The sequence below is a fragment of the Colossoma macropomum genome, unplaced genomic scaffold, assembly GCF_904425465.1.
Source record: "Colossoma macropomum unplaced genomic scaffold, Colossoma_macropomum, whole genome shotgun sequence".
In the NCBI taxonomy this organism is placed as follows: domain Eukaryota; kingdom Metazoa; phylum Chordata; class Actinopteri; order Characiformes; family Serrasalmidae; genus Colossoma; species Colossoma macropomum.
Window position 1 is genome coordinate 13,063,727 of NW_023494796.1, and position 25,450 is coordinate 13,089,176.

Consider the following 25,450-nt stretch of genomic DNA (forward strand, 5'->3'; position numbering starts at 1 on the left):
CACATTTCATGCGCTAGGACTTACTTTGAAAGTTGACATTCAGCTGGCGATAAGCAACTTTGACATTCAACTTCTGTGATATCATCACATACAAATCACTGTCTCTCTCTCTCTCTCTCTCTCTCTCTCTCTCTCTCTCTCTCTCTCTCTCTCTCTACCCCTCCCTCCCTCTCTCTTCTTTCTTTCTCTTTCCTCTCTTGGTGTCTCTCTCTCTCCCTTTCTCTTCGTTTCTTCTCTTTCTTCTTTCCCTTTCCTCTTTCTCTCTCTTTCGCTCTTTCCTGATTTCTACTTTCTCTCTACTTTTCTCTCTTTCTCTCCACTTCTCTCTTCTTTCATTCTCTCTTTCTCTCTTCGCTCTCTCTCTGTTTTACACTTTTACCCTTGTAGTTCTTGTTTTAGTGAAAAAGTGCATTAGAAAACCACTTAATTACAACTTAACTGTTAAAAGTGTTTTAAATGTAATTTACACAGTAATGTTCATCAGCTACTGCGATGGACTGGTGACCTGTCCAGGGTGTATCCTGCCTTCCGCCCAATGACAGCTGGGATAGGCTCCAGCACCCCACCGCGACCCAGAAGGATAAGCGGTTTAGATGATGGATGGATGGATGGATGTTCATCAGCTAAATTTAGTGTGATAAGGAACTTGTTCTGATTGGTCTGATTGGAAGTGATGAAATTCTCTGTTGTTTTGTTAAAATCATACCATTTACTGTTTCACGCATGGACATCAATGGGTTAAAAAAACGACTGTTGTTTTTTAGATGTGAGTGTGAAACTATTTTTAGGTTTTAATAACACTGATGTGTAACTGAACATAGACAAAAAGCTGCCACAAAAATATGCAGGAAAATATGTGTGTGTGTGTGTGCTGGGTGTGGTGAACTTCATGCAGAAGCCTCCATGTCAATCATTTAAAACTAGATACAGTACTTACAGACTGAACAACACTGATGCTTCTCTGGAAAAGCTTCAGAAGCTGCAGTTGTTGCTGGTGATCACAAAATCATGCTGTAATTTTATATGAATAAGTTCAAGTTCTAAGTACTCAGTTTAAGCACTAGTGATTCACTAGTTCACAACAAGTAGAGAAATTGTGTGGAGTTGTATGTTAGACAAGCCACTTTTCACCTTTTATATATCTTTAGGCCTACATAACTGTACATAGCTTTAGGTTCTCTGCATATATGTCTAGATTCTCTGTTAATCATATATATATATATATATATATATATATATATATATATATATATATATATATATATATATGTATATATACCCACACACACACTTTATACCTACAAGGTGGACCAAAAAGGTACGAGTGTCTAATAGAGAGTGGGCAGTGAGTGGACATAGTGTTTAAAAGCTCCAGCAGCACTGCTGTGTCTGATCCTTGTATCAGCAGAACATACACTAACACACCACCATCATGTCAGTGTCACTGCAGTGCTGAGAATGATCCACCACTCAAATAATACCTGTTCTGTGGGGGTCCTGACCATTGAAGAAACAGGGTAAAAGGGGGCTAACAAAGTAGACAGAGAAACAAATGGGCTATAGTTTGTACTTGTAGAACTACAAAGTGCTCCTAAATGGTAAGTGGAGCTGATAAACTGGACAATGAGTGTAGAAACAAGGAGGTGGTTTTAATGCTATGGCTGATCAGTGTATATCAGATACATTATCCATATGTATCTCCAGATTCTCTGCATATATCTTTAGAGTCATTATACACATCTCTAGTTTCTCTGTATTTATCACCAGATTCTTTTGTCCAGTGTGAATTTTCTGGCTTTAGCAACAGCAGTAAAGCACCCAGAGTAAACAGTGTGCCCTAATAAATCAGTCACGTATCTTATCGTTCAGACGCACTAAATCTGGCATTGTAGAGTCACTGTCTACTCACACTTCCTGATTGACTGCATTCCAGCTATCCAGATTGGCCGAGTTGAAAGTAGGCCCTCCTCTTCTGCTACACCTGCACTTCCTGCTTCACACACATACACTGTAGTGAGTGTAGAGTGTTTTGGTAGAATATCACGTTTGTTTGGAATCACTATTTCTACTTCAGGTAGGATCGTCTATCTGTGACTGTTTTTGATATTTAATATTGTGTCCATTCTATTTCTGCTTAGATATCCAAGAAAATGACAGAAAATGCAGAGATATTGTTTGGAATACAAATTACACAGTCTCTTTTAGTGCAATTCATGCAGTATTTCTTCTGCTACTGCGTTACCTCTCTTGGGCATGTTCACATTTTTCAGCATTTTTCAGGGTGGAAAGCAACACTGAAGGACACCGATTTTAAAGTTCATGTTTTATGTTGATGTTAAATTGATATATGTGGTATTAATGTGGAAACAGATAAACATCTGAGTGTGGCAAAGGAATGATGTTAAAATTACTTTTATTTAGTGGGAGAGAACAGGGCACAAACTCACACAGGGTAAAATGTAACATGGATAATTTATGTAGTTAAACAGGTTCCAGTAGATCATATCCGCTCTGTCACAACAAAACCTCTCCAAAAAGGCAACAAAAGGGTACATTAGAGGGTAAAAACTTTCTTAACTTTTAATGAAAGATAATGTAAGACGTTTTTTGTAAGTAATTTATGTTGGTCTGTTCATCATGAAATTACACTTAGACGCTTACCTTGCAATTAAATTACATTCAACTATTTACCTGTTAAATTCGCCTTAACTTTCCCTACATTGTCAGAATAAGAGTTACCCTGTAGGTACATTTTTGTTCATCTAAGTACAACATAATTACAATATAATAATCACCTACAACAAAGGTCTCAAACTGTGTTAAATAAGTTTTTGCCAGGGGAAAGGTACTTTTTTAATTACTAATGTTTCAAAACAGAACAGTACAATAAAAAGCTCTGAGACAAACAAACCTAACCCTAATCCTGATCCTAAATCGAAAAACGGTTGAGTATTAACAGTTTCACATGAGAGTGTAGCCTTGGCAGGTGTTTGTGTGAGGACATGTGTATTAATAACAGCTGCACCAAGACTCTAACTTTCTGCTGTATTGATGTGTTGTGGTGTAACTTTACACTACAATTAGCCTGCTCTTTTTGTGTGTGTGCTGTCTTGGCTGGACTGTCTGTTTCATTTTGCATACACACAAATGCAGTGGGTAAGAGTGTGCTGCATGAATATTATCATGATGAATACTAATATTTACAATGGCTTCTTCTTCCTGTGTCTTTTCCTACACAAATAATTGTACAGTGCCAAACTTGCTAAAAGCACCTTAAAAGACATTATAAAGGAGGAGGAGACAGTTCACTGATTGGAAAATGAATGGAAAAGCTTTTATTGCTCAACTTGGCATCTGTTTACAGGTAAAGTCCTGGAATTCAATAAAAATAGCCAATAGGTTTGCAGGTAAAGTCACAGGCGGTTCAAAATTTTAATTGACAAATATCATTAAATTTCTAAAGAAAAACTACTTGTTGGAGGTGCATTTAAAATTGAATTATTATTATTATTATTATTATTATTATTATTATTATTATTATACTTGTCTACATTTTGTTTTTGAAATTAAATTCATAGGCATAAACCTCTACAACTGTTCATATTTGCCTTAGAAACACGTTTCAAGCATTTAAGCATAAACTTTTCAGTCAGGTGGATCCAGCCTTTTAACAGGTACAGAAGATGATCAGGGTAGAGAATGAAACGGCCTCCATCGCACTGTGTAGTTTAAAACAGGTTTATCAGGAGTAAAGCTCACAGTGTAACCAGACAGACAGACACTGTAAACACAGCAAACTGCTCAAGGACAGCTGTATTAATGAAGAACAGAACATCATTTGAATCGTTACGTATTTGTTGAAACATTTTGATGAGTGCAAGCTAACCTAGGTAAGCATAAGATAAGCATAGTAGCAGCCATGACTGTGTGGTTCTGTTTTTGTTTGTTTGTTTATTTGTTTTCTCATATCCTATGGAAAAAGTACAAATGATTTGTTGAAAAAGATAGGAAGCTAGCATCTTGGATAGGAGATTAGGATAGTTGACAGCTACTTAGTTAGCTAGTTTACAACTATCTTATAGTTGGCCGTCTCATAAACTACATGATATGTGTAGTTTAGTTACACAGTAAAATGTGTTTTTTGCATTTTGACTTTGAATGTTCTGACTTTCAAAAGTTTTCCTCTCGACGTTTAATTGTGTTTATAGTAGCATTCATTGTTAAAATGAATGAAGTATTGTTTTCAGTCTTGCATGCATTAATATGACTAGGCTTTGTGCTGATAAAATTCAATTTTCTAAACATATCATAGCATCAGGTATTTAAGTTAGCATTAATAAAGTTATGCTATGCTACATATGCTAGGATTTCTTACAAATCTAACACAGGTTTGTTTTCTTTTCCGAAAGGAAAAGTAAAAGTAACCAGACATAAAGCACATTTCACAGAAATTAAACTTACTGTTTATTTCAGTTTTTACATAATCAACTTTTATGAGCATAATAAGATACGTATGTCAAATATATCATTAGAAATACTAATAATAATATCACCAACACTGAAAAAGCAAAATCATAGTGTTTCATCATCACGTTATGCTGATAGTGACAATGTATTGCTCTTTGCTAACTTGGTTGAAGTCAGAAGTGAGGAATGTTCAGAAAATGCTAACTAGGCTAGCAGTAAGTTAGCTTTGAGTTTCAGCTGTTTGGCTTAGTGTTCTTCGCTGAGAGTGCTAAGCATAAAGCAGTGCACCTCTGTGGTATGAAAAGAAGTTCTGGCAGGATTCACAGGTTTTGGAGGCATTCAGAGCCTCCATAAAGTGGTGCTACTAGTTGTGTGACAAAGGGATTACTATGCAGGAAACTGGCTTTGACTGAATAGAACAACTGATAAATGAGACTGGCTCTCTCTGGATGGATGACATTCTCTCTTTTTCTCCGCAGATCAGACAGAAAGAAGTAAACCAGACCACTTATATTCAAGGTAAGACATTGTGTCTTTTATGCCCTGCTAGTATCTGCTTATCATTAGCCATGCTAGTATTTTTGGTCAAAATATCATTTTAAGGGTTATGTTCCCACAGAAGCTTTGGTACCATCACAGCCTGTTTATGTTAAGCCATTAAAACATGGAGATGGAGATTATAAGTATGTATATAAATGTGTCAAATTTACCCAGTTTTCCCCTTTTTCCCATTGTAGACGTGTCAATCAGCCAAGTTTGGTGTCTGATGTTTGCTTCTGTAGTTTTAGCACAATGCTAATGTAGCTAACAAGTAATGGAAGTTTTTTTCACTCAACATCTTTTTTGTGAACAAGACCACCATTACATTATCCTTGTTACATTCAACAGTGTTAGCAATGTTTTCCACAAGTAGCTTCTTCTATTCTGATTTGCATTAGTTTGATAGTACAAAAATCAACTGAACCTAAATTTGCATGTTGATTTTTGAGTATAAATGTACATACAGACTGTACATGGAAACTAATCTGCAAAAACAGCCTGTTTTGAATTCACTGCGTTTGTCATGTCATGAAAACCACCAGACTTACATATGGATGCTTACTGAGCCTGCAGCAGCTTATCCCTGCCCATTCATACTTAAGTTGTAAGGACAGAAATACAGGATAGCCAGTCAGGTCCAAGCTTATTTACATAGGTTATATCAGTTTTAAAGGCACACATTTTTCAGTATAAGGTCCTAAATCACTTTCAGCTAAAATGCAGTTTGTTAGCAGTTTAGCTTTATACAGTGCTGATGGTGTTTCTCCGTTTGTACTGCTGAGCTAATGAGGCCTATGAGGCTTTAATTAGCCTCCAGGGCATGAAGGAGGGTGTAGATCTCCCTCGGTGGGAGTTTGTGTTTTTATGCTGATCCAGGATCAGCCTTCACTCTCTAACACTGCAAAAACACTGTTCTCAAAGAAGCTACTAAGGAGTAAGGAGTATTATGCTAACTGATGAAATCAGTTTTGGGGTCGGTTAGCATTGTACTAGCTGAGATTTCTCGCTTTTTCTTGCTAAGCCTCCGTTCACTGTTGTCCACGTCAGCGTTTTAAGGTTAATTGTCCGTTTAAAGCTCTGTGGGAGACTAAACTCAAAACTGGTCCCAGATCAGGATAAAAAACCTTTTCTCAGCTATTTTATATAGAAAACAGACCTGCAGCTGGCAGCCTCTGGCGTCTCTTTCTCTCTTTCTTCTTTCATTCTGTCTCTCTCTCTCTCTCTCTCTCTGTCTGTCTCGCTCTCTCTCTCTCACTCTCTCCATGACAGAGCACTTCAGCTATGTAGCTGTACTGAGTTTGTGCTCAGGGCTAATAAAGAAGCTTCAGATTCTGTAGATTCTGGATCAGGAGACTTTTCAGATTTCTGCACTTTTGGACTAAATCTACAATACTCTGAAATGTGGATTATGTGATTCATCACGTTTTCAGTGGGTATTAAGTATATGTACTAAGTATGTATTATCTCTTTATTCGCAGTTCATGCTGGATTTCAGCTGGTTTTTGTCCCTTTTTCTGCAAAATGATGGGATTATTTATAGTAATATAGGAAATAATACAGTGTAGTATATGGACATATGTTTTGTTGGAGTTGTAGCTTTTAAAAACCCAAAAGAATTTAAAAAATGGGATTATAAGAGTCATGTGTTAAATGTGTACAGGCTGTGCCTGTTTTAGTTGCATAACTGCTACATTTAAGATACATGTAGTATGTAATTACTGATTACTATTTATTTATCATTTTTTGTTTAATAATCACTTTTCCATGTTTAACTTTGGTCTTTTTCTCTTTTTCAGCCCAGGACCACTGTCTTCATTAAGAGCTGCTTTTAAAAGAAGTTAGTCAATTACTATTTTGCTATGTTATTATTATTATTATTATTATTATTATTATTATTATTGTTATACACATTGATTGCTGTTTTGCATGTAGTGTAATGTTCTCTCTATAAGTAGTGGACCTCCAGCACTTCCAGGTGCATTGCTATGTAACAATGTGATATACAATTACAGTTTATTTACATTTTTATTAGATTTTTCTCAATTAATGATCCATGTTGTATTTGCAGCCTCTGCAAGATCACACTCACAGGGAGACTCAGGGAGAGAGAGAAGGTAAAGAATGACTACAGGAGCTGAAACCCACTGATGTACACAAATTTTTCTTCTTTTATGGATCAGACTTGACCAGGGGTCATTTACTGAATTTAAATGACTTAAAAATGTTACTGGCTATTGAAATAACAATCACTGCTGTTCATCAAAGATGCATATGGTCAAATCTCAACATACACTGTTTGTTAAAAGTTTTGTTATTAACCTATTGGCATATATGTATGCACACAAGAAAAATAATCATCGTACACATTCACATCATCCTAGCACTTTAAACAGAAATGAGACAATAAGTGTGTTAAAATCGAGTGCCTGCCTACCAGTGTCTTATTTACATATCCTTTTTTGGGGTTGAGCAGTGAGTGCACTTTTAAAATTGATAATAGTTTTGGTTAGTTAACTGCAAGTCAAGTGTGTTTTTCAGGTGGTTAAACTTACAATTTCACTCACAAAGTCAAATTTACACACACTTCTACCAGATGTGAGTTTAATCATAAATATTTGCCAAAGATGGTGAATCTGGTGAAATTGGTGAATCACAAAACTGTCAGTGGAATTTGCATGCACTCATTTAATGATCAAGTTTGAAGAACTAAAGTCTGCATAATTATTGTGGGCTTCATGTAAATAATATGCATGTATCAGCAAATTGGTCAAATTGGGCTGTGTAGAGAAATCACAGAAAAAAGATCAGTATATATTAAAGAAGAAGAGTGTTGAAAACAGACTTTTTCATGAAGCATAAACAGCCATTTGTTTTCACAATCGCTCAAACGCTCAGTAACACTGTATATCACATGTTTAAATTTATACATGTACACTCAGAATTTCCCTTCCATAAATTGGTTATTGTTCTACTTTCACACTGCAACAGGTGCATAACTGTGCAATAAAACTCACTTTTCTTCCAAAACAGATGGATGTGTTTGAATGAGTGCTGTGTTTTTTCCATGATGTTTGCTATTGAGAGGAAACATGTTTTTTGTTCTGTTTTTCAGGCGTCCAGAGATAACCATCCTGTCTGTAGAGCCGCTGCCAGCCACTGCCTGGTTCCCAAGGGCTTCTGGGGGATTTCCTGCACACCCTGCCTCCTCTCAGCCCGTTTGGGATGGAGGGATTCACACCTCTGGACAGGTAGAGTGCTGCTGAATGATCAAGACCATTGTCTTTTCAAGAACACTGCTGACAATGATGTCTTCTCAAGTGAAGTCGTCATATATGTAGGCAGCATTTCTCATTATGAGTTTGTTTTAAAAAGATTATAAAACGATTCAACCCTTTTCTTTTTGTTTACTTGTTCTAGCCCATTTTATTTTATTCTATAGATAAGATAAGATTTAAGCTGGGATGGTTTGTTCTAAGAGTTTATCATAACAGATGCCGTGTAATTTCTATAACATGGTTACTGTGCACTCCTTTAGCTTCCCTGATTCAGTATGCATGCTTTGAGTGGGCAATCTGTAAATGATATACAAACACATACAGTATGTGCATGTATGGTACTGTGCTAAAGCCTTAGCCAGCCAAAACTATTTCTCTGGGAGTAGATGTGTTTTTGGAGTAAGAACACTATACAGCATTAGAATAAATACAAATAAACATAAATACAGCAGTCAGCACTCAGAATGTGTTTTCAGTAAATGTAGATTAGAAGAACACAGTTACGAGAATATAGGTTTGTTTCCTGTCTTCTCACTGCACTCCATTTGTTCAGTTTCATTAGCAGCACCTGATTTGATTTAATGAAGAATTAATTAGATAAACCAGTAATTTGATGATTGCTGTAAATACTGTTTTTTTTTTTTAAATAAACACAATAGCTTTGCGGATCATATTTAAAGTCAAACTAAGATTCTTTCACAATACTCTGTGTATGTATGTGTTTATGTAATTTGCTGTTTGTGTGGGAGTGATGAGTGATGATGCACCTTCTCGTACTTCAGCCCCCACCGTCCTATGATCAGGTGATTAAAGAGAAGACTCAGGAAAAGGTCGTCATCCCTACAGCTCCACCACGGCACTCACACACCAACACTGCCGCCACTCAGACTGACTGTGTGGAGGAACACAACCGAACACCACAACAGCCAGGGGCTGCAGGTCAGGAGTTCAGATCAGTCATAGACATATACTATTTACTCTGCTGTGCAAAAATCTTAGTCATCTAAGCACATTGTTTAAAACCATTTATTTGAGCATTAAGTTTATTTTCACCATATATTATTAATGTAAACAAACATAAACCCAAGAACTTCTTATTTTATTTAGTTTGAAGAACAAAGTTGGGTTCCAAATGATCTATCAGCAGTATCTGATTTAACATAATGAAGTACTGATTAAATAAAGTAGGTATTGGATGATAAATACAAATAATACTGGGCTTCCTCCTGAAGAGGTTTAGAACAAACCCTGTGATATACATAAAATCACTGCTTTGTAGTTATATTAGTGGTATGTTATAAGTGCAAATAAATGTTTGCTGCACAGATAAGCAGCTTTTTAAATCAAATGTTCTCAAATGCACAGTTTTGCACGGTGCTGTATATCCACCTACAACTACTTTTGAACACAGGCCGTTTAAATAACTAGCATCATAAGTTTGGGAAAAAATAGATTTTTTTCATTTAAAGTAGTCAAAAACACGTAATCGGAAATCAGAACATTATGATAAAATGGTTGGTCTTCAACGTTTTCCAATGAAATTTTGATTTATTATTTCAAAATAATGACTTATTAATACAAAATAATTACTCACCTTCTTGAAATTAATAACAGAGTATGTAAGAATTTAATCTAAATACCTCAACATCTTAAGGTACCCTGAAAACTGAGTAATCCTTTCCCCATTATAAGCTAAAATTTTGGGAAGATAAATCAAAATCCAATCAAAATCAAAATCTGATATACTACTGAAGAAAACACATGAGAGAATTTTTTATCCTCTACTTGGTCGTTCTGGAAAAGGAACTGTAGTTGGTGTGGGAATTTAAAAAACTGTTATTCTTCATTTTTTATTGCTGATTGATTAGAAATGATCTGAGTGTGTGATTAATTAAAAATAAATTCTTTATATTTTACAAACTCAGTGGTTGGGAAACCCAGAAAGCCTCCCAGGCCATCTCAGCCCAACCCACGTCCAGTTAAAGCTGCTGGACCTGCAGTGGACACAGATAATCCTACTTACCCAGAAACCATTCCACCAAACCCCACTGGACCATCTCCGAGGCCACGCCCTGTACCCCGCCCTCGCTCCAAACCCAAACAAACCGACAAGGTTCAGACTCTGGTTCCACTGCAGGACAGTGGCAGCGATAACTCTGTGACCTCTGTGGAGAATGATACGCTTTCATCAGGTAAGTATCTGAAAGAACTGTTAGAGGCTTTCAGCTCAGATCCTCAGCTCAACCTGCACCAGCCTGAAGTTCTGGAAGACCAGCAGGACCAGGTCAGAGAGGACCTAACTGATAAGATGAACGGCTTTAATAGTGACCGTAACATCCGGGCGCGGATCCAGGCATTCGAGGGCCAGACCAGCACAGATGGGGCTAGCATTCCATTTCCACGGCCTCGTAACATTTACAGCAAGTCTCCAGTCGGGGCTCAAAAACCTGCTATTGCTCCTCGGCCCTCTCTTAGTAGCACACCTGCAGAAGAAGGTGCAGCAGCCGCTCCAGTTGATCACTATGAAGAGGTTAATACAACTCCACTGCCTCCACAACCAGCTCCAAAACCACAACCTCCCAGAAAACCCTCCTTCAGCTTCAAAGAGGAGTCCAAACCTGAACCACCGATTAAAACAGCCCTGCTACCACCTCGACCTCTGCTGGTCAGGTCAAAGACTGTAGGCTCCCAGGATGATGAAGTTGCAGGCCCATTAAAAGGTCCTCCTCTACCACTGAAGCCTACTAAGGACCTACTGAACCTGAACAATCACAACTCCACTGCTCTGCTGCTGAATGCATCTCAGACGCTTGCCACAGCTGAAAACGAATATGTGGATGCTCCTATTAGTAAGTCACTATTTCAAAGAGATGCTAGCTTGTGTTTAGTTTAGTTTATTTAACAAGAAACAGCCTGGACACATCATAGCAACCACTTGGAATACCAAATCAGCAGCCTAGCAAAACCTTATCAAACACCTGCAGTACCACAGCAAAGGCCTAGCAACACTTTAGCAACCACCTGGGTTATAACAGCAACAGACCTAGAAATCACCTGGGATGCCACAGTAATGTCCTAGCAACATTTTAGCAACGACCTAGAATAACATAGCAATGGCCTAGCAGCACTGCACGCACCTTACAACCACCGATGCGATGCCCCAACAAGAAACTGGAATACTACAGCAACCTCATAGTAACAGCATAGCAAATGCAAAGAATTGCTGTATAAACACTATATGTTATCAAAAACAATCAGCACTATCTACAACAGCTTTACCTTCTGAAGCTTTATTAATTGGCTTTGTCAAGCCAACTTAATGTTTGTGAGCTTTCCTTTTCGAGATTCCCTTATGGTCCTTGATATATAACCGTTAAGACACCACTATTACGTTTTAGATTAGGCAGCATCTGAAATACACAGTAGAAACTAGATGAACTGTAACAATTAGAGCTAGGCCTTCAGATCTGGCCATAAATGTCAAAAAACAAGAATATCCCACCTCTATGATGTTAATTTCTGCAGCTGTTTGGGTCTTTGAAACTTGTAAGAAACATTCTGTATGTTTAGAGCTGCTGCAACTGGTTTCCATTTCTAACAACTGACTGAAACCTGCTTAGACTACAACTTGTATTCATAGTCAGTCACATATTTAGAACTTCCAGAAGGACTACTCATGAAATTAGTTCCACCCATTTTTAATTTTCCTAATTATATTGGTAGATAATCTAACATGTAAAGCCTTCAGTCCAGCTCCTGAAGTGCTAAGCAGTGTGAGAGCTTGTTTGTCTGTATCTGCCTAGATACCATAGAGAAAACAATCCTGATTGGATCATTTTCAGTTTAAAGTTTTTAACCCTTTTTTTCCCAACCTAAATGAAACACTGAGATAAGAGTACTACTGCAATACTTATAAATTTTAAACACAAATATATGATGTTGTAATGTTGTAATAATTATTTATAGCTGCTTTCTCACCTTCAAACTTGCACACTCAACTGTGCATGTTGTCCATAATTGATCTGCCCAGGTCATGTCCCCATTAAACCAGCCCGCGGAGGAGGTTTGTCCAGCCTGGCATCCAGCACACAGTCCGTGAGGAGACCCACTGTCATCAGAGTGCCCAGCAGAGGCAGCAGAAGTTAGTGCCAAGTCCTATACCACACATCATGATTGTACTCTTTTTCCCTGCATTAGCAGAACCAATAATATGAAATTATCAACAGTTTTATTCAGTAGACTTTCCTAAACCGCTTGAAAGAAAAACTATGTGAGTTGTCTTTACACAGACACTAAAAGATTCTGAAAAATATTCCAGTTAGTGGTTAGCCATTAGCAGTTAGCCATTAGGCTATTTTAGTGCATGTTAATTGACTAAACCCTTGAATACAATAAAAAAATTTATTAAAAATGACCAAACCTTTTCAGAACTAGAAGTGATGGTAGGCAGTAGATCATGTAATCAGCCAATATTAACTACAAAGTCTGAAAACATAAATATAACTTTGTTATATTTACCCATGATAAAAGTAATGCATGACCTCAAAGTATGATAAAATACACAATTTTTCAATGAATGTTTACATTTCTACTAATAGAGATCGAGATAAACAATTATTCCACCAAGAAATGTAGTGCCTTAAACACTGAAAGAAAACAAGAACATTCAGTCACCCATCACTCTATTTTTCATGTCCTGCTTGAAAAGTCAGCATGGACATGGTCACTGGCAAAACCAGCAAATGTTGAGTTTTGATGCTGGTATGCTGGTCAGCAGCAGAGGAAGCTATTAGACTAATCACTACCAAAACCAGCATGTGTTGTGTTTTGGATGCTGGTATGCTGGTCAAGCATCATGACCATGGTGGGTGATGAGCTAAACCAGCAACAGACCAGCATGAACCAGCTCAGACCAACATGGAACTTTTTATCTTTTGATATAATAATGAATCATAATATTAACTTTTTCCCTTGTCATGTAACAATGAAAATAATAATAATAATAATAATAATAATAATAATAATAATAATAATATAGCACTGTTTAATGCAAAAAACTTGAAAACATAATCCGAATTATAGTTAGAATTATCTGACGTTAATCTCTAAAACATTGTGTTACAATGTAATTATCCTGAAGGTGTTATTATTATACAATTAGCCTAAATATTAGGTAGGATTGTATATGTTTGCAATAACAGCACTGGTACTATTTGTGTATTAATGTTTTTGATTAATTTGATTTGCTCTGATCCATAGGTCAAGATGAAGATTTTCCTCCTCCTCTTCCAATACAGAAAGCTGTAGGTGGTCCTACACCTCCACTTAAACTCACAAACAAGGTGAACTCTCCTTTTCCTGTCAAAGATATGAGCAGCACAAAAGAAAGGTGAATTAACAGAGTCAGGTTAATAGGAGCCAATGTGTAGACCAGCTTTCTGTGTCTAACAGTAATGTTTCCCGTACATTCAGTCTTGCAGCATTCTCTATGTCTAGTTTAAACCATAGACAGACAGTCTGGACTCAAATGATGAAAGTCATTTAGAGTGGTTTGGTATGAAATGGTTCATTGTAGAGACTCAGATGTCTTTACAGTGGTGGTGATAGGAACCAGGGGTCATAATATTTACAACACAAATACAGCCCTTTTATTTACCATCCAAAACCACCAGTGAACCTACATGTGTCTTCTGAGTTTTTAAGTAATACAAATGATGTAATGTTGATGATGGGACAATAGTGGAAAATCTTGCCTCACCACACCTTTCATGTACCGTCCCACCATGAATGGCATGCCAAAATCTTCTCAACACTATCGTAAAACAATGTCTCAGAAATCAGACAGTGTATTCATAACCATTTCATGTAAATCTAGTCCCTATCACCACCACTGTACGAAAGGAAGCATAGTGTAGGTGTTTCTAATAAAGTGGCCAGTGGGTGGAAGCACAAGGTTTGTGTTTCTAATAAAGTGGCCAGCATACACTAAGTGCTGTTTTGGTTCTGTTTGATCCAGGAGTTTTTCAGCAGTTCGGCCGATCCATGTCTGCCCCCACGGTGAGTATGACTTTTTGCGTCTCAGAACAGCTTTACAGTTTTAAAAAGTACTTTAGCTGCAAACACAAACAATGAATGAACATCATGTAAATTAGTAGCAATGGATTCTATTTATTTCACAGCAATGAAATGCTCCATTAATTTTTATTTCCTTCTGTTTCTATTGATATGTTAAATTGTTTGCCAAATTATATATAAAGAGATGGATAGATGTACTTTGCTGATCCCTAAGGGGAAAATTTGAGTACTACAGCATCACAAGACACTGGACATTTTGTACACTTGATAAATAGACCTATAATTACAAGTACTGCACATGTTTATCTGTATTATTCATCTGATTTTTCAATCTAAGTTTGAGTTGGTCTGTTTCTCTCTGTCCTTTCAGACCCAGCGGAGGTAAAGTACCTCCGCCTCGTCCCCCACCGGCTAAAACAGCCCCAGGTCGGCCTCCCCCGCCGCGGAAAAACAGTGTGCAGCTGCCCGTTCACCAACAGGGGGCTTCACCACGGTCCTCACTCCAACCGCTAAACAAACAGAGCCGCAAAACGCAGAAAAAGGGCCCTATACTCCCCCCAAGACCAAACCCCGGACACCGTCTCTACAACACATACACTGTGAGTGCTGACTTCTCTCTTCTAGTATCTTGTAAAGCACCACTGTGATAAGAAAAGCTCCAGAATGTTTATAGTTAATGTTTTGAGATTTTATTCATTTTGGTCCATTTCTATTGGTTTACCTATCATTAAATGTTCTCTAAGGACTTTGAACACCACCAGCCAAATTCCACGTTTTGTTGATCTAAGTGAAAATAAGTTAACACATCCTCTGCAGAAAACAGACTCAGATATGGCATTTTTCTGCTAATTTTAGTGCATTTTTTTCTCAATATGTTAAATTCAGCAAATAAACAGTGATTGTGTTCTCTGTAGAGGATATGTTAATTTATTTTGGCTTAAAATCAACAAACACATCAAATTTGACCAGGGTGCTTACTTTTTACTCTGTATTATCACATGCATAAGCATCAAACTGTCAAAGCAGGTAAAAAGCAGTTTAACTAGTTTTATTCAAGTTAAATTATTTAAATAAAACAACATGGCAACACAAAATAACAGATGAACAAAAGCGGCCCTCATCTTTTTAAATCTCACACACAGTTCAAATCAACATTTTTATGCCATAGAGGAGAACATAACACATTTTGTTTTTTGCTAAAAGTATTTTTTTTTACAATCAGCCTACACATTTCTGCTACAAATAAAAACGTAAAGTTTGTTTCCAGCTCCTCCTGTTATGAACAGTTCAGCCAAAAACAGCAGGAGTGAAAATGGTACACCTTACTCCATTGGTTAGTTGTAACGGACAGAGGGGCGAGTATTAACCATTCCTAAATCAATGTAAAATACAGTTAAGTCAGTATAATAGTATGCTGTTTGAGCCAGACCCTTCCTACCTAATACATAAAAATTGACATGAAATTAATAGCACATTTTTCATGAATCCATGCATAAAAACTTTAATTTATTTGAGGACCTTATACAAATTAAATGTTTACTTTGGGAGTCTTCGTTGTAACAGGGTGTTAAACTTACCTCGTCAGGTGGAGGCTGTACTTTATCCTGGCTAGCTCTCACTGTGAGTTGTTAATCTGCTTCTAAACAAGATTACAGCAGCCAAGAGAGAGATTAGAATAATATAGATAATCAAAAACACTTATGATGAAAAAAGGTAACTTTTATATTATAAAAAAAAGACTTAAAAATGGAGAAATATCTGTATGAATGCTGTGAACATTCACAGATGACATTGCTATGGGAACAAGGGAAGATGATGTGTAACTACATAAAATATGTTAGATTTTACCCCATGTTACTTTGTGCCCAGCACTACATGAGCCATCTCTTTTGTGGTCATACCTGTTATTTTCAGTATCTCTGGTCATTATTATGAAAGTAAATGCATTCTTACCTGGTCAAATAAAAGGAAAGATGACTAAAGGAATGTTAAATACTGTCAGAGAAATTTGCTTTGGTATGTGACTCTCCTTTGCATTTGGAAGGCAATGAATACTTATTTTCTGTGTTCGGTGTAGCTGGAAATCCCCCACGGCATTGCTGAGTTTGACTACAGTGGCACCCGGACGGGTGAACTGTCCTTTCAGGTACAGTCAGACGCTTGTTTCTATTCAAAAGACAGCACACAGACATAAATGATGCCACAATATCGAAAACTCTTCGCAATTTCTGAGTGCAATATTTATTATCTGGGTTGCAGAAGCAGCTGGATTGAAGTTGATATGTTTTTTTCATCCACTGTAGAAAAATGAGGTGCTGGTTCTTCTTAACCAAATTGACAGCAATACGTTTGAGTGCCAAGTGGGAGATGCAAAAGGAACAGTGCAGAAATCCCACATGAAGATCATCACACCACTATCAAACCACTATAATAATGCAAACAATCCTGTGCCAGTGCAGGTAAGTAGCATCAGTTATCAGTGTTATTCAATAATGACTTCTTTGTTCCCCTTTTAGATTGTAATTTGCATTTTTTTTTGCTGCCATCTGCTTGGCAGGTACATTATTACATAACTATGCTTGTTTTGTAGGAAAGAAGCTCCAATCAGGCTTTCAGGCCTTCGGTAGAAAATGGTACCCTCGAGGTTCAGGCTCTTTTTGATTTCACTCCAGGTAACAGTCTTGTTTTAGACATAATCATTTAATCATTTAGCATTGATTACAGACATGTTATGGACTAGCTACCCTTACAAAATGAACAAAATCCAGTCTTCAGTAATCAAAAAGACAGACAAAATTCAAACTTCTGGATCATACAGTGTCAGAACCTACATAAGCAACATTATCTATTAGAGATTAGTTAAAAACTCCAGATGGATTGAGGCAAACGTTATGATTTGGCACTGTGCTAATTGGTGGCATATGAGCTTCAATTACTTGTTAGCTTCATTAGCCTCATATCTCCAATGCTGAAGCTAAAGAAGCAAACTTCAGACACAAAACATGTCTTAAATGATCGACCACACATTAGCAACCACCTGGAATATCATAGGAATCACTAAGCAACCACCTGGGAATTGCTTAAGCTGCGTAATCACTGTGTATTTTTTTTTAGGAAATGCACTTCTCTGGTTGTGTTTTTACTATTTATGGTTGGTGATTTAGTTAGCTTACTAAGTGCACCTAGATGGAAAACTGCAAATTTCTAGTGTGAATGCGACAGTCAAATCCTGATTTGTGCTTTGTTGCACTTCCCAAAACCACCTGTCAGTTAATTATCATTTCATGGCCCTTGAAGGCCCTTACCTGGCTCAGGTGGATATGGAGCTCAGGAGTACTGAAAACATGAGTGGCTGTGGGTTTCTGAGGACTGGACTGGCAGTTGTTTGTTATGCCCTGTATTAAACTGTTATGTTTCTCTCGTTGTCAGAGGGTCCAGGAGAGCTGGGGCTGAGGGCAGGAGACGTGGTGACCAGCGTGGAGCAGCTGGACAGTGAATGGTACCTGGGATCATGCCGAGGAATTACCGGCTTCTTCCCTGTCAACTATGTCAGACCTCTGGTGAGGGTTAAGGCTGAACATCATTCAGAACAGCATGCTGATACTGTATCTGCATTTAGTTCTGAAAAATAAGAAGCCACAAGTCATCACTAATGATAACAAAAGCATTTTTTTTTTGGAATTTTATTAATCAATAATGACCTTGCAGTAAATATTTCCTCATAAATGTTACCTCAGCATATACAGTATTATGCAAAAGTTTTAGCAATTAATTTTAGAATTAAATTATATTAAATTCTCTTATATTAAGTTTTCTTAGGTGCAGACTTTTGCACAGTGCTATGTGTGCCCTTAAATATGACTTAATCTCTCTATAGAATCAGTCTAGTCCACCTGCACCTGCTCCTGCTGCTTTTCCTGCTCCTGCTGCTTATGAGAGAAAAGTCCAGCCTGCACCTGAGACAGTGAGGTAAGATAAAACTCTTTCAGGACACATTCAGCCACAAACCGAAATGCAAAACCAAAATAAATTTGTTTGTTTGTTTTTTATTTACTTTGCCATTTACATCAAGGCCATTAATCAAATACACTTTATTTATTGATGAAATCTGCTTTCTATAAGGCAAAACTGAGCTGACAATAAATAAAACGAATTTACTTGAAATATACTTCAAATGATTCTTGAATTAATAAATAATGAATTATTAAATAATGATATAAAAATGTACAGTTTGTCTGTGGTTTGTGAATATTTTCATTATTTCATAAACTCTGTGTACAGAAGGCATTTTTGTGCTCACAGGGACTTTCTGCTTCTGTTGTTTTGCTGTAATCTGTGTACTGAGTGGTGTGTTCAGGTGCTATCAAACCCGTAGTGGAGAAGTTCTTGCGCATTTTGGTTCTCCTTATGAGCAGAGACTATAAATCTCATGTCTAATCCTTGTAGAAACCATAAAATTTGTTCCACACCGTCAATAATTTCACTGGTGATCAAACTGTTTAAACCTTGTTGAATATTTAGTTCATCTTTTTATTATCATTAATTAAGTGTTGTGGATTTTGACACCGCTTTTTTTTCAGACAAAATTTTCAGCCTTTTGTCTCTTAGTACTTTCGGTTTTGGGTCAAAATGTTTCAGTGGCTGCAATTTCGCTATTCATCCTATATAAAAATCAAAATAAAGCATGTTCTGTTTTTATTGTCTATATTCTGTGTATGTAGTTCCAGCATTTATAGATAGTAGTCAGTGTATCGTTTAAAACATTCCTGAATCTCCAAAAGAATCAGATCAGTTCATGATGCATTGAAATGTTACCTGAAGAATCATCTAATCGTGTGTTGTAAGGTCAGTGATTTACAACATTCCTGTGCGTGTGTTCGTGTGTGTGTGTGTAGGGGCCCACGATGTGTGGCGAGGTTTGATTTTGAAGGTGAACAAAGTGATGAGCTGTCCTTCAGTGAGGGGGATGTGATTCGACTGTGTGAGTATTTGGGAGAGGAGTGGGCTCGAGGAGAATTCAGAGGCAGAGAGGGAATCTTCCCCCTGAACTTTGTGGAGGTGCTGGAAGATCTTCCTCCATCAGCAGAACAAAACCACGCCAAGATCCCACTGCCTGGTACGAACAGTCACCCACACTCAGATACCCCCATCCATTAGTCGAGTGGAGGATACAGAGCTCAAAAGTAGAGTTGAGACACTCTCTGATTACAGTTTATATAATGTTATTCATTACTTTCTAACACAAACATATCATTTTTCATTCGTATCCATCAGAAAAGTAATAACAACCAGCAATAATGACCAGGTTCACTAACTGAAACTCAATATGATGCCAGTACTTTACTGAAAACTTAAGGTATTAGAAAGTACAGAGACATTAGCAGGACAAACATTAGTGTCTCTGTGCTTTATGTAAGTCTGTATTTAATATTTTATTTACGTCTGTATTTTATTGCATATCTTTTTGTTTGGATAACAGATTGAAGTCTTCTAGTCATGGAGTGCAGTTTGTACAGCTAATGTTCAGTCAGTTTGCTGGATGTTCTCGTTTAGATGGTCAGAGTGAGGCAGGTTTTGAACACGTCTGGTTTCTTTAGTACATTTCTCATTAAAGATTATCTGTTATCTTTCTCCCAGACATTTTATTACCAAGAGACAATATTTTCTAAATGATGTACTTTTAATTACAGCAAAGCACAGTTCCCACAATACATTCACAAATTAAATAATTCTGAAAAAAAATTATGATAATAATAAAGTGTCCAAAACTATATTTGAGCAACTGTATCCACCTCTGAAGAGGCTGATATATTGTATACATACCTACAAATAACAAGAGTTGTTTGTTGGTGATTTTGTTCTTGATTTTGATTTGAAGACTTCACATTCATCCACTGACGAGTTGTAATAAAAGCCACTTAACTGTGGTTATATAGTAATTCCAGGCAGTTGATGTGGTGTTGCTATGAGGTTGCTATAGTATTCCAGCTTGTTTTTAGGGCATTGCTAGGTGGTGGTTAGGTGGTTGCTAAGGTATTGCTTAGCTGTTATTATGTTACTCCAGGTTGCTGCTAAGGTGTTGCTAGGCTGGTGCTATGATATCCCAAGTGGTGGTTAAGATGTTGCTAGGCTGGTGCTATGATAGCCCAAGTAGTTGCTATTCATGCCATCATGTTTGAACAAACGCTGTATGAAAATCATACACTGGATCAGTTCACACAATCATAAGCATAAATCATGCCCTGCAAAGTTTGGTTTGGTTTTAGCTCAAAGGCTGTGGGCCCTAAAATAAATGATGGAATGATGGAAGAGGAAAATATCGATGTGCTGATCTTGTCAGTAGACAAATAAATCACATTAAAATCATAATATTGGTCAAAAAATCGCATTTCGATATTTCCCTTCAGCCCTGTGTCCTATACAGCTGGCTGTAAGTGCTAAGTGTAGTGTTAGGACTGAAGGAAAAATAAACAGTGCACCATGTACAGTGTATGCAATGCAGGCTATGGCCAGTAGTATTGTATAGCCTCTGTGTGTGTGGGTGAGTGGACAGCACGCCCCTTTAGTGGAATGTGAAGAATGTGCCCATCTGTTTGTGTTTCATTAAGCACTCTGTCTGTGTGTGTCTCATTTGTGGACAGTCGTTGACCCTTTAGGGACAACTGCTCATTGCTGTCCTCCGACCTCAACTGTTATGAGAAAAAACACAAAGCTCTTTTTCTTGATGTAACAGTGAACTGTATCGTATTGTATTGAACTGTATCGCAGTATATTGCACACCTTTCAGGGTACAAACTCTGTCACTGGGGTGAAACCCTCTAGCCTCTTCACAGCATATCATATTGTATTATATTGTATTGCAGAGTATTGCTTTGAATAGTGTCAAACATAATCTCTTCATATTGTATTGTATCAAATAGTATTGCAGCGCATCGTATTGTATTATATTGTATTACAGCATATCGTGTTGTATTGAATAGTTTTGAATAGTATTGCAGCATATTGCCTTGTATTGCATTGCGGTGTATTATATTGTGTCAAATAGGATCGAATAGCATTGCAGCATATCGTATTGTATTATATTGCATCACAGTGTACCATACTGTATTGAGTAGTATCAAATAGTATTGCAGATTATCATATCAAATTTTACTGTGTTGCAGCGTACTATATTGTATCGAATAGTATTGAATACTATTGCAGCAGATTGTATTGTATTATATTGCATTGCAGTGTATCGTATTGTATCAAATTGTATTGCAGCGTATTGTATCAAAATGTATTGTGGCATATTGTGTTATGTCATGCTGTATAGCAATGTATTGTACTGTACCACATTTTCTCTTTCAGCACATTGTATTATAATGCAGCATGTCATATTGTCTAAAATGATATCGCTGCATATTGTATTGAATCATAAAGAGCCACTACCACATCATATTGAATTTTGAACTTTCGGTAATGTTGTACTATTTTCAGGTCAGCATATTAACCCTTTTTTGGCTTGCAACGAGAATAAAACAACACAAAGCAGAAATTTTTAATAATTTGTTAATAATAATATGTTAATAAAGGGTTTTATAACTAATACACTGTTACAACAACAAAATATAGTAAGGACACTGATACAAGAATTCAGTCTTTATTATATTAAGTGTATGATTCTAACATTTCTTCTATTTGCTTTATTAGGTATGGCTGCGTCATTCAACACACCAGCTGCTTTAACACCTGTTCAGGTATCGTAGCCACACCTGTATGCAATTATAATGCAATATAAAAGATTTTAATCAGTTATATAGTAGTCATTCAGCATGATTTGACTGCTGTATACATAGTTATAACTAATCAAGGCATATGAAAGGTTTAATAAAGAATAAAAAATATCTGCATAATTTAGTAGTTGAGATGTGAACAAAGTCAATCAGAGTGGTTTGATGGGAAATGGTTCATTGTAGAGTCCCAATGTAAACAACACAAATATAGCCATTGTATTTACTTTCCAAAACCACCAGTGAACCACCACCACACGTGTCCTCCGAGTTTTTATATTTAATGCTAAAGATGGTAAAATAGTGGAAAATCTGAAAAAAAGTTTTCTTTGCCTTATTATGCCCTGCATGCGCCCCACTGCCATGATTTAATTAAATATATATATATATATATATATATATATATATATACATATCTTTTAGGCCAAAACTATTCTAAAATCATAAAACAATGAACATCAGTCAGTGTATTCATAACCATTTCATGTAACAACTTTTTAAGAGGAAGCTTTTAGAGGTGGACATCTGGTTCTATCACCATCACTGTGAAAAATTCTGTTTCTCTAGAACGGAGCATTGCACACCAAACCACTTTTGAATGACTTTGTTTACATCTTAACCTTGTAATTATGCAGAAATTGTGAAAATCTGTGGAATTACCCTTTGGAATAAAATGTAAAAAGTTTGTGTATGGGGGGTCCTGAGGGTCTTTGCTGGGAAACACTGATTTTAGGTCAATGAGGCCAGAGCAAACAGTATAGTCTAAAGTAAAATCCCACAAGGAATCATTTAAAGGAGTCAAAACCATTTCCTGTTTGTTGATGTAGTGTGTTTGTTTTAAAGTTGCTGTGCCTAAGAAATAAACGTAATGTAAATATAGTCCTAGCACATTTTTCAGCTTGATAACTGTGGCTAAGCTTCCCTTCATTTAATGTTGGATAACAATGACTGATATCTTACACCGAATGTTATTAACCTGATTAATTATCTCCTAAAATTATTTTCTGTGTCAGATGTAGTGACTAATTAAGTACTAACCATCAAAGCCTTCTGTGTATGTGTACTTGCACTCTGTGGAGGTATAAAGATTTGTAAAGTTTATATTTAAGTTTTATTTCATTTAAGAAAGTGAAAATGAAACTGTGTTTGTAGACAAAGTAGATGTTCAAGTCTAAACATTTGAAAATATAGAAACAATAATAATAATTGTAATTAAAGCAGCATTGTAATTAAAAACTGAATTTTCTTCACTTTGATGAAGTAAAAGAGTTTGATGTTGCATGTAAACACTGTTGAAGCTTCAAAACATACTGTGCACTTCCAAGTCCTGACAGTTCATATATAGAAACTACACTGCAGCCTATTTTGAATTAATTTGTTTTTGTGATATCACACAAACCAGTGCATTCACGCGTCCACCTTATTAACCTACAGCAGTTTAGCCCCACCCACTCATGCTGAAGTTCTAGCAGGAGTGTTGAAGACCAGACTGTTTTTTTGAATGAGGCCCTGTAGAGGGCAGCCAATCAAAACAGAGCTTTATGCATTTATATATATATATATATATATATATATAATCAGTCTTAAAGGGATACTAACAAAATCAGCCTGTTTAATTCTGTTGGCTAAATATATAAACTCACCCAAATGTGATATGTGGCTCTTGGGTAATAAATAAAATATATGAAAAATGTAGGATATGGGTCCTTTAATATATATATTCACAAGATTTCTCATCTGTTATTGTATATTTGTGTCTGTGTTTGTAGGCAGAGAGTCACGGGGTAGAGTGGGTTGAGGCGCTGTATGATTTTACTGCTCAAGCAGAAGATGAGCTGCCGTTCGTGCAGGGTGATATGATCCTGGTGACGAAGCACCTGGACGCGGAGTGGTGTAGCGGGAGGCTAAATGGCAGAGAGGGAATTTTCCCCACCGCCTTCGTACGCACCTGCTCAGGTATGCTACACTGCTAAACACTAATATGAATTACATTCTTCTAACATACACTAATATTACCCAGTCCTTGTCTTTTTGTTCAGCTTCACAAAACTTTATCCCTGCTTTGTTTATTGTAAACAGGGACACTTATAATAATGACTTATTTATACTACACTTTAGTTTAAGGGTCTGTATCCTGTGTTTCTTCCTCTTGAGGACCACTTAAAATATATCTGTGGTTTTATGTATTAAACACGTACATTTTCTAGCCTCTCTTTATTCCTTAGAAATAAATAGGCTGTTATTTGTTACTGTGCCTTTAAGGCATATGAAAATGAACTCTAAACTGCAAAAACAGCCTTTGAATTCCTTGTTCTGTGATATCAAGTGAACTAAATTATTTACATACACCCATGTTTTCAGCCTACAGCAGTTTAGCTCCATCCATTTGGCATTCAGCAGTTTAGCCCCGTGCACTCATATTGAGGTTCTAGGGAGTATTTCGGCTCAGAGATAATTTTGAAAGAGGCAGCCAACCAGAACGGAGCTCATTGACATATATCAGTCTTAATGGCACAGAAACAGAAACAACCTGTTTAAGGAAGAAAGAGAGGTTTGAAAATTCATGTAAACATGAATAGGGACTGTTTTGGTACATAGAACCACACAAACTGTTCTAAGCAGACCTACAAGGGGAAAAAGTGTAGGATGTGGGCTCTTTAAAAAAAAGACCACGAAATGTCAAAAAGTCTGGCAATCAGAAATATCCAGCCAGCAGCGCATCAGTGGTTAGAAACCGACCACTGATGATCCATAAACGATGAACTTACACACAATGAATATGTCTGATTTTCAAATAATCTGTTCACACACTGAAAGGGATTTGCACAGATTTTTCACGATTTTTGTATAATTAAACTGTTAAAATGTGAACAGTCATTCAGAGTGGACTGGTGTGAAATGTTCTGTTCTGAAAAATTATTCATAGTGGTGGTGATAGGAACCAGACATCCACCTCTAAAAGCTCCCTCACAGAAAGTTATTACATGAAATGGTTATGAATACACTGCCTGCCTGAGAGTCTCAGATGTTTTTTTTTTATTTTAAATAAATCCATGACAAATGGATACATACAGAAATTGTGAGGCAAAATAGTCCCCAATGAAAACTTTTTTTTTCAGATTTTCCACTATTTTACCATCATCAACATTACATATAAAAACTTAGAAGATATGTGTAGTTTCACTGCTGGTTTCAGATAGTAAATAAAATTGCCACTATGATTTTGTTTACATCTCAACCACTGAATAATGCAGAAATTTTGTAAAATCAGTGGAATTCTTCTTCATATTTTATGTTGTGTAGTGGAAATAGTATTTGACT

General features: G+C 36.7%; 1 protein-coding gene across 1 annotated transcript in view; it reads left to right on the top strand.

Annotated features, from left to right (window-relative positions):
- The window catches only part of sh3d19 (SH3 domain containing 19), a 31,618-nt gene that overhangs the window by 5,335 nt on the left and 833 nt on the right, over nucleotides 1-25,450 (top strand). The window contains exons 2-19 of the mRNA XM_036583828.1: nucleotides 4,947-4,986; nucleotides 6,804-6,844; nucleotides 7,076-7,121; nucleotides 8,120-8,255; nucleotides 9,065-9,221; nucleotides 10,208-11,131; nucleotides 12,313-12,423; nucleotides 13,542-13,624; nucleotides 14,299-14,339; nucleotides 14,728-14,956; nucleotides 16,435-16,503; nucleotides 16,661-16,816; nucleotides 16,948-17,029; nucleotides 17,787-17,917; nucleotides 18,235-18,326; nucleotides 19,253-19,473; nucleotides 22,050-22,096; nucleotides 23,899-24,085. Of these exons, the coding sequence (XP_036439721.1) occupies nucleotides 4,947-4,986; nucleotides 6,804-6,844; nucleotides 7,076-7,121; nucleotides 8,120-8,255; nucleotides 9,065-9,221; nucleotides 10,208-11,131; nucleotides 12,313-12,423; nucleotides 13,542-13,624; nucleotides 14,299-14,339; nucleotides 14,728-14,956; nucleotides 16,435-16,503; nucleotides 16,661-16,816; nucleotides 16,948-17,029; nucleotides 17,787-17,917; nucleotides 18,235-18,326; nucleotides 19,253-19,473; nucleotides 22,050-22,096; nucleotides 23,899-24,085 (2,793 nt within the window). The remainder of the gene's footprint in view (nucleotides 1-4,946; nucleotides 4,987-6,803; nucleotides 6,845-7,075; nucleotides 7,122-8,119; nucleotides 8,256-9,064; nucleotides 9,222-10,207; nucleotides 11,132-12,312; nucleotides 12,424-13,541; nucleotides 13,625-14,298; nucleotides 14,340-14,727; nucleotides 14,957-16,434; nucleotides 16,504-16,660; nucleotides 16,817-16,947; nucleotides 17,030-17,786; nucleotides 17,918-18,234; nucleotides 18,327-19,252; nucleotides 19,474-22,049; nucleotides 22,097-23,898; nucleotides 24,086-25,450) is intronic.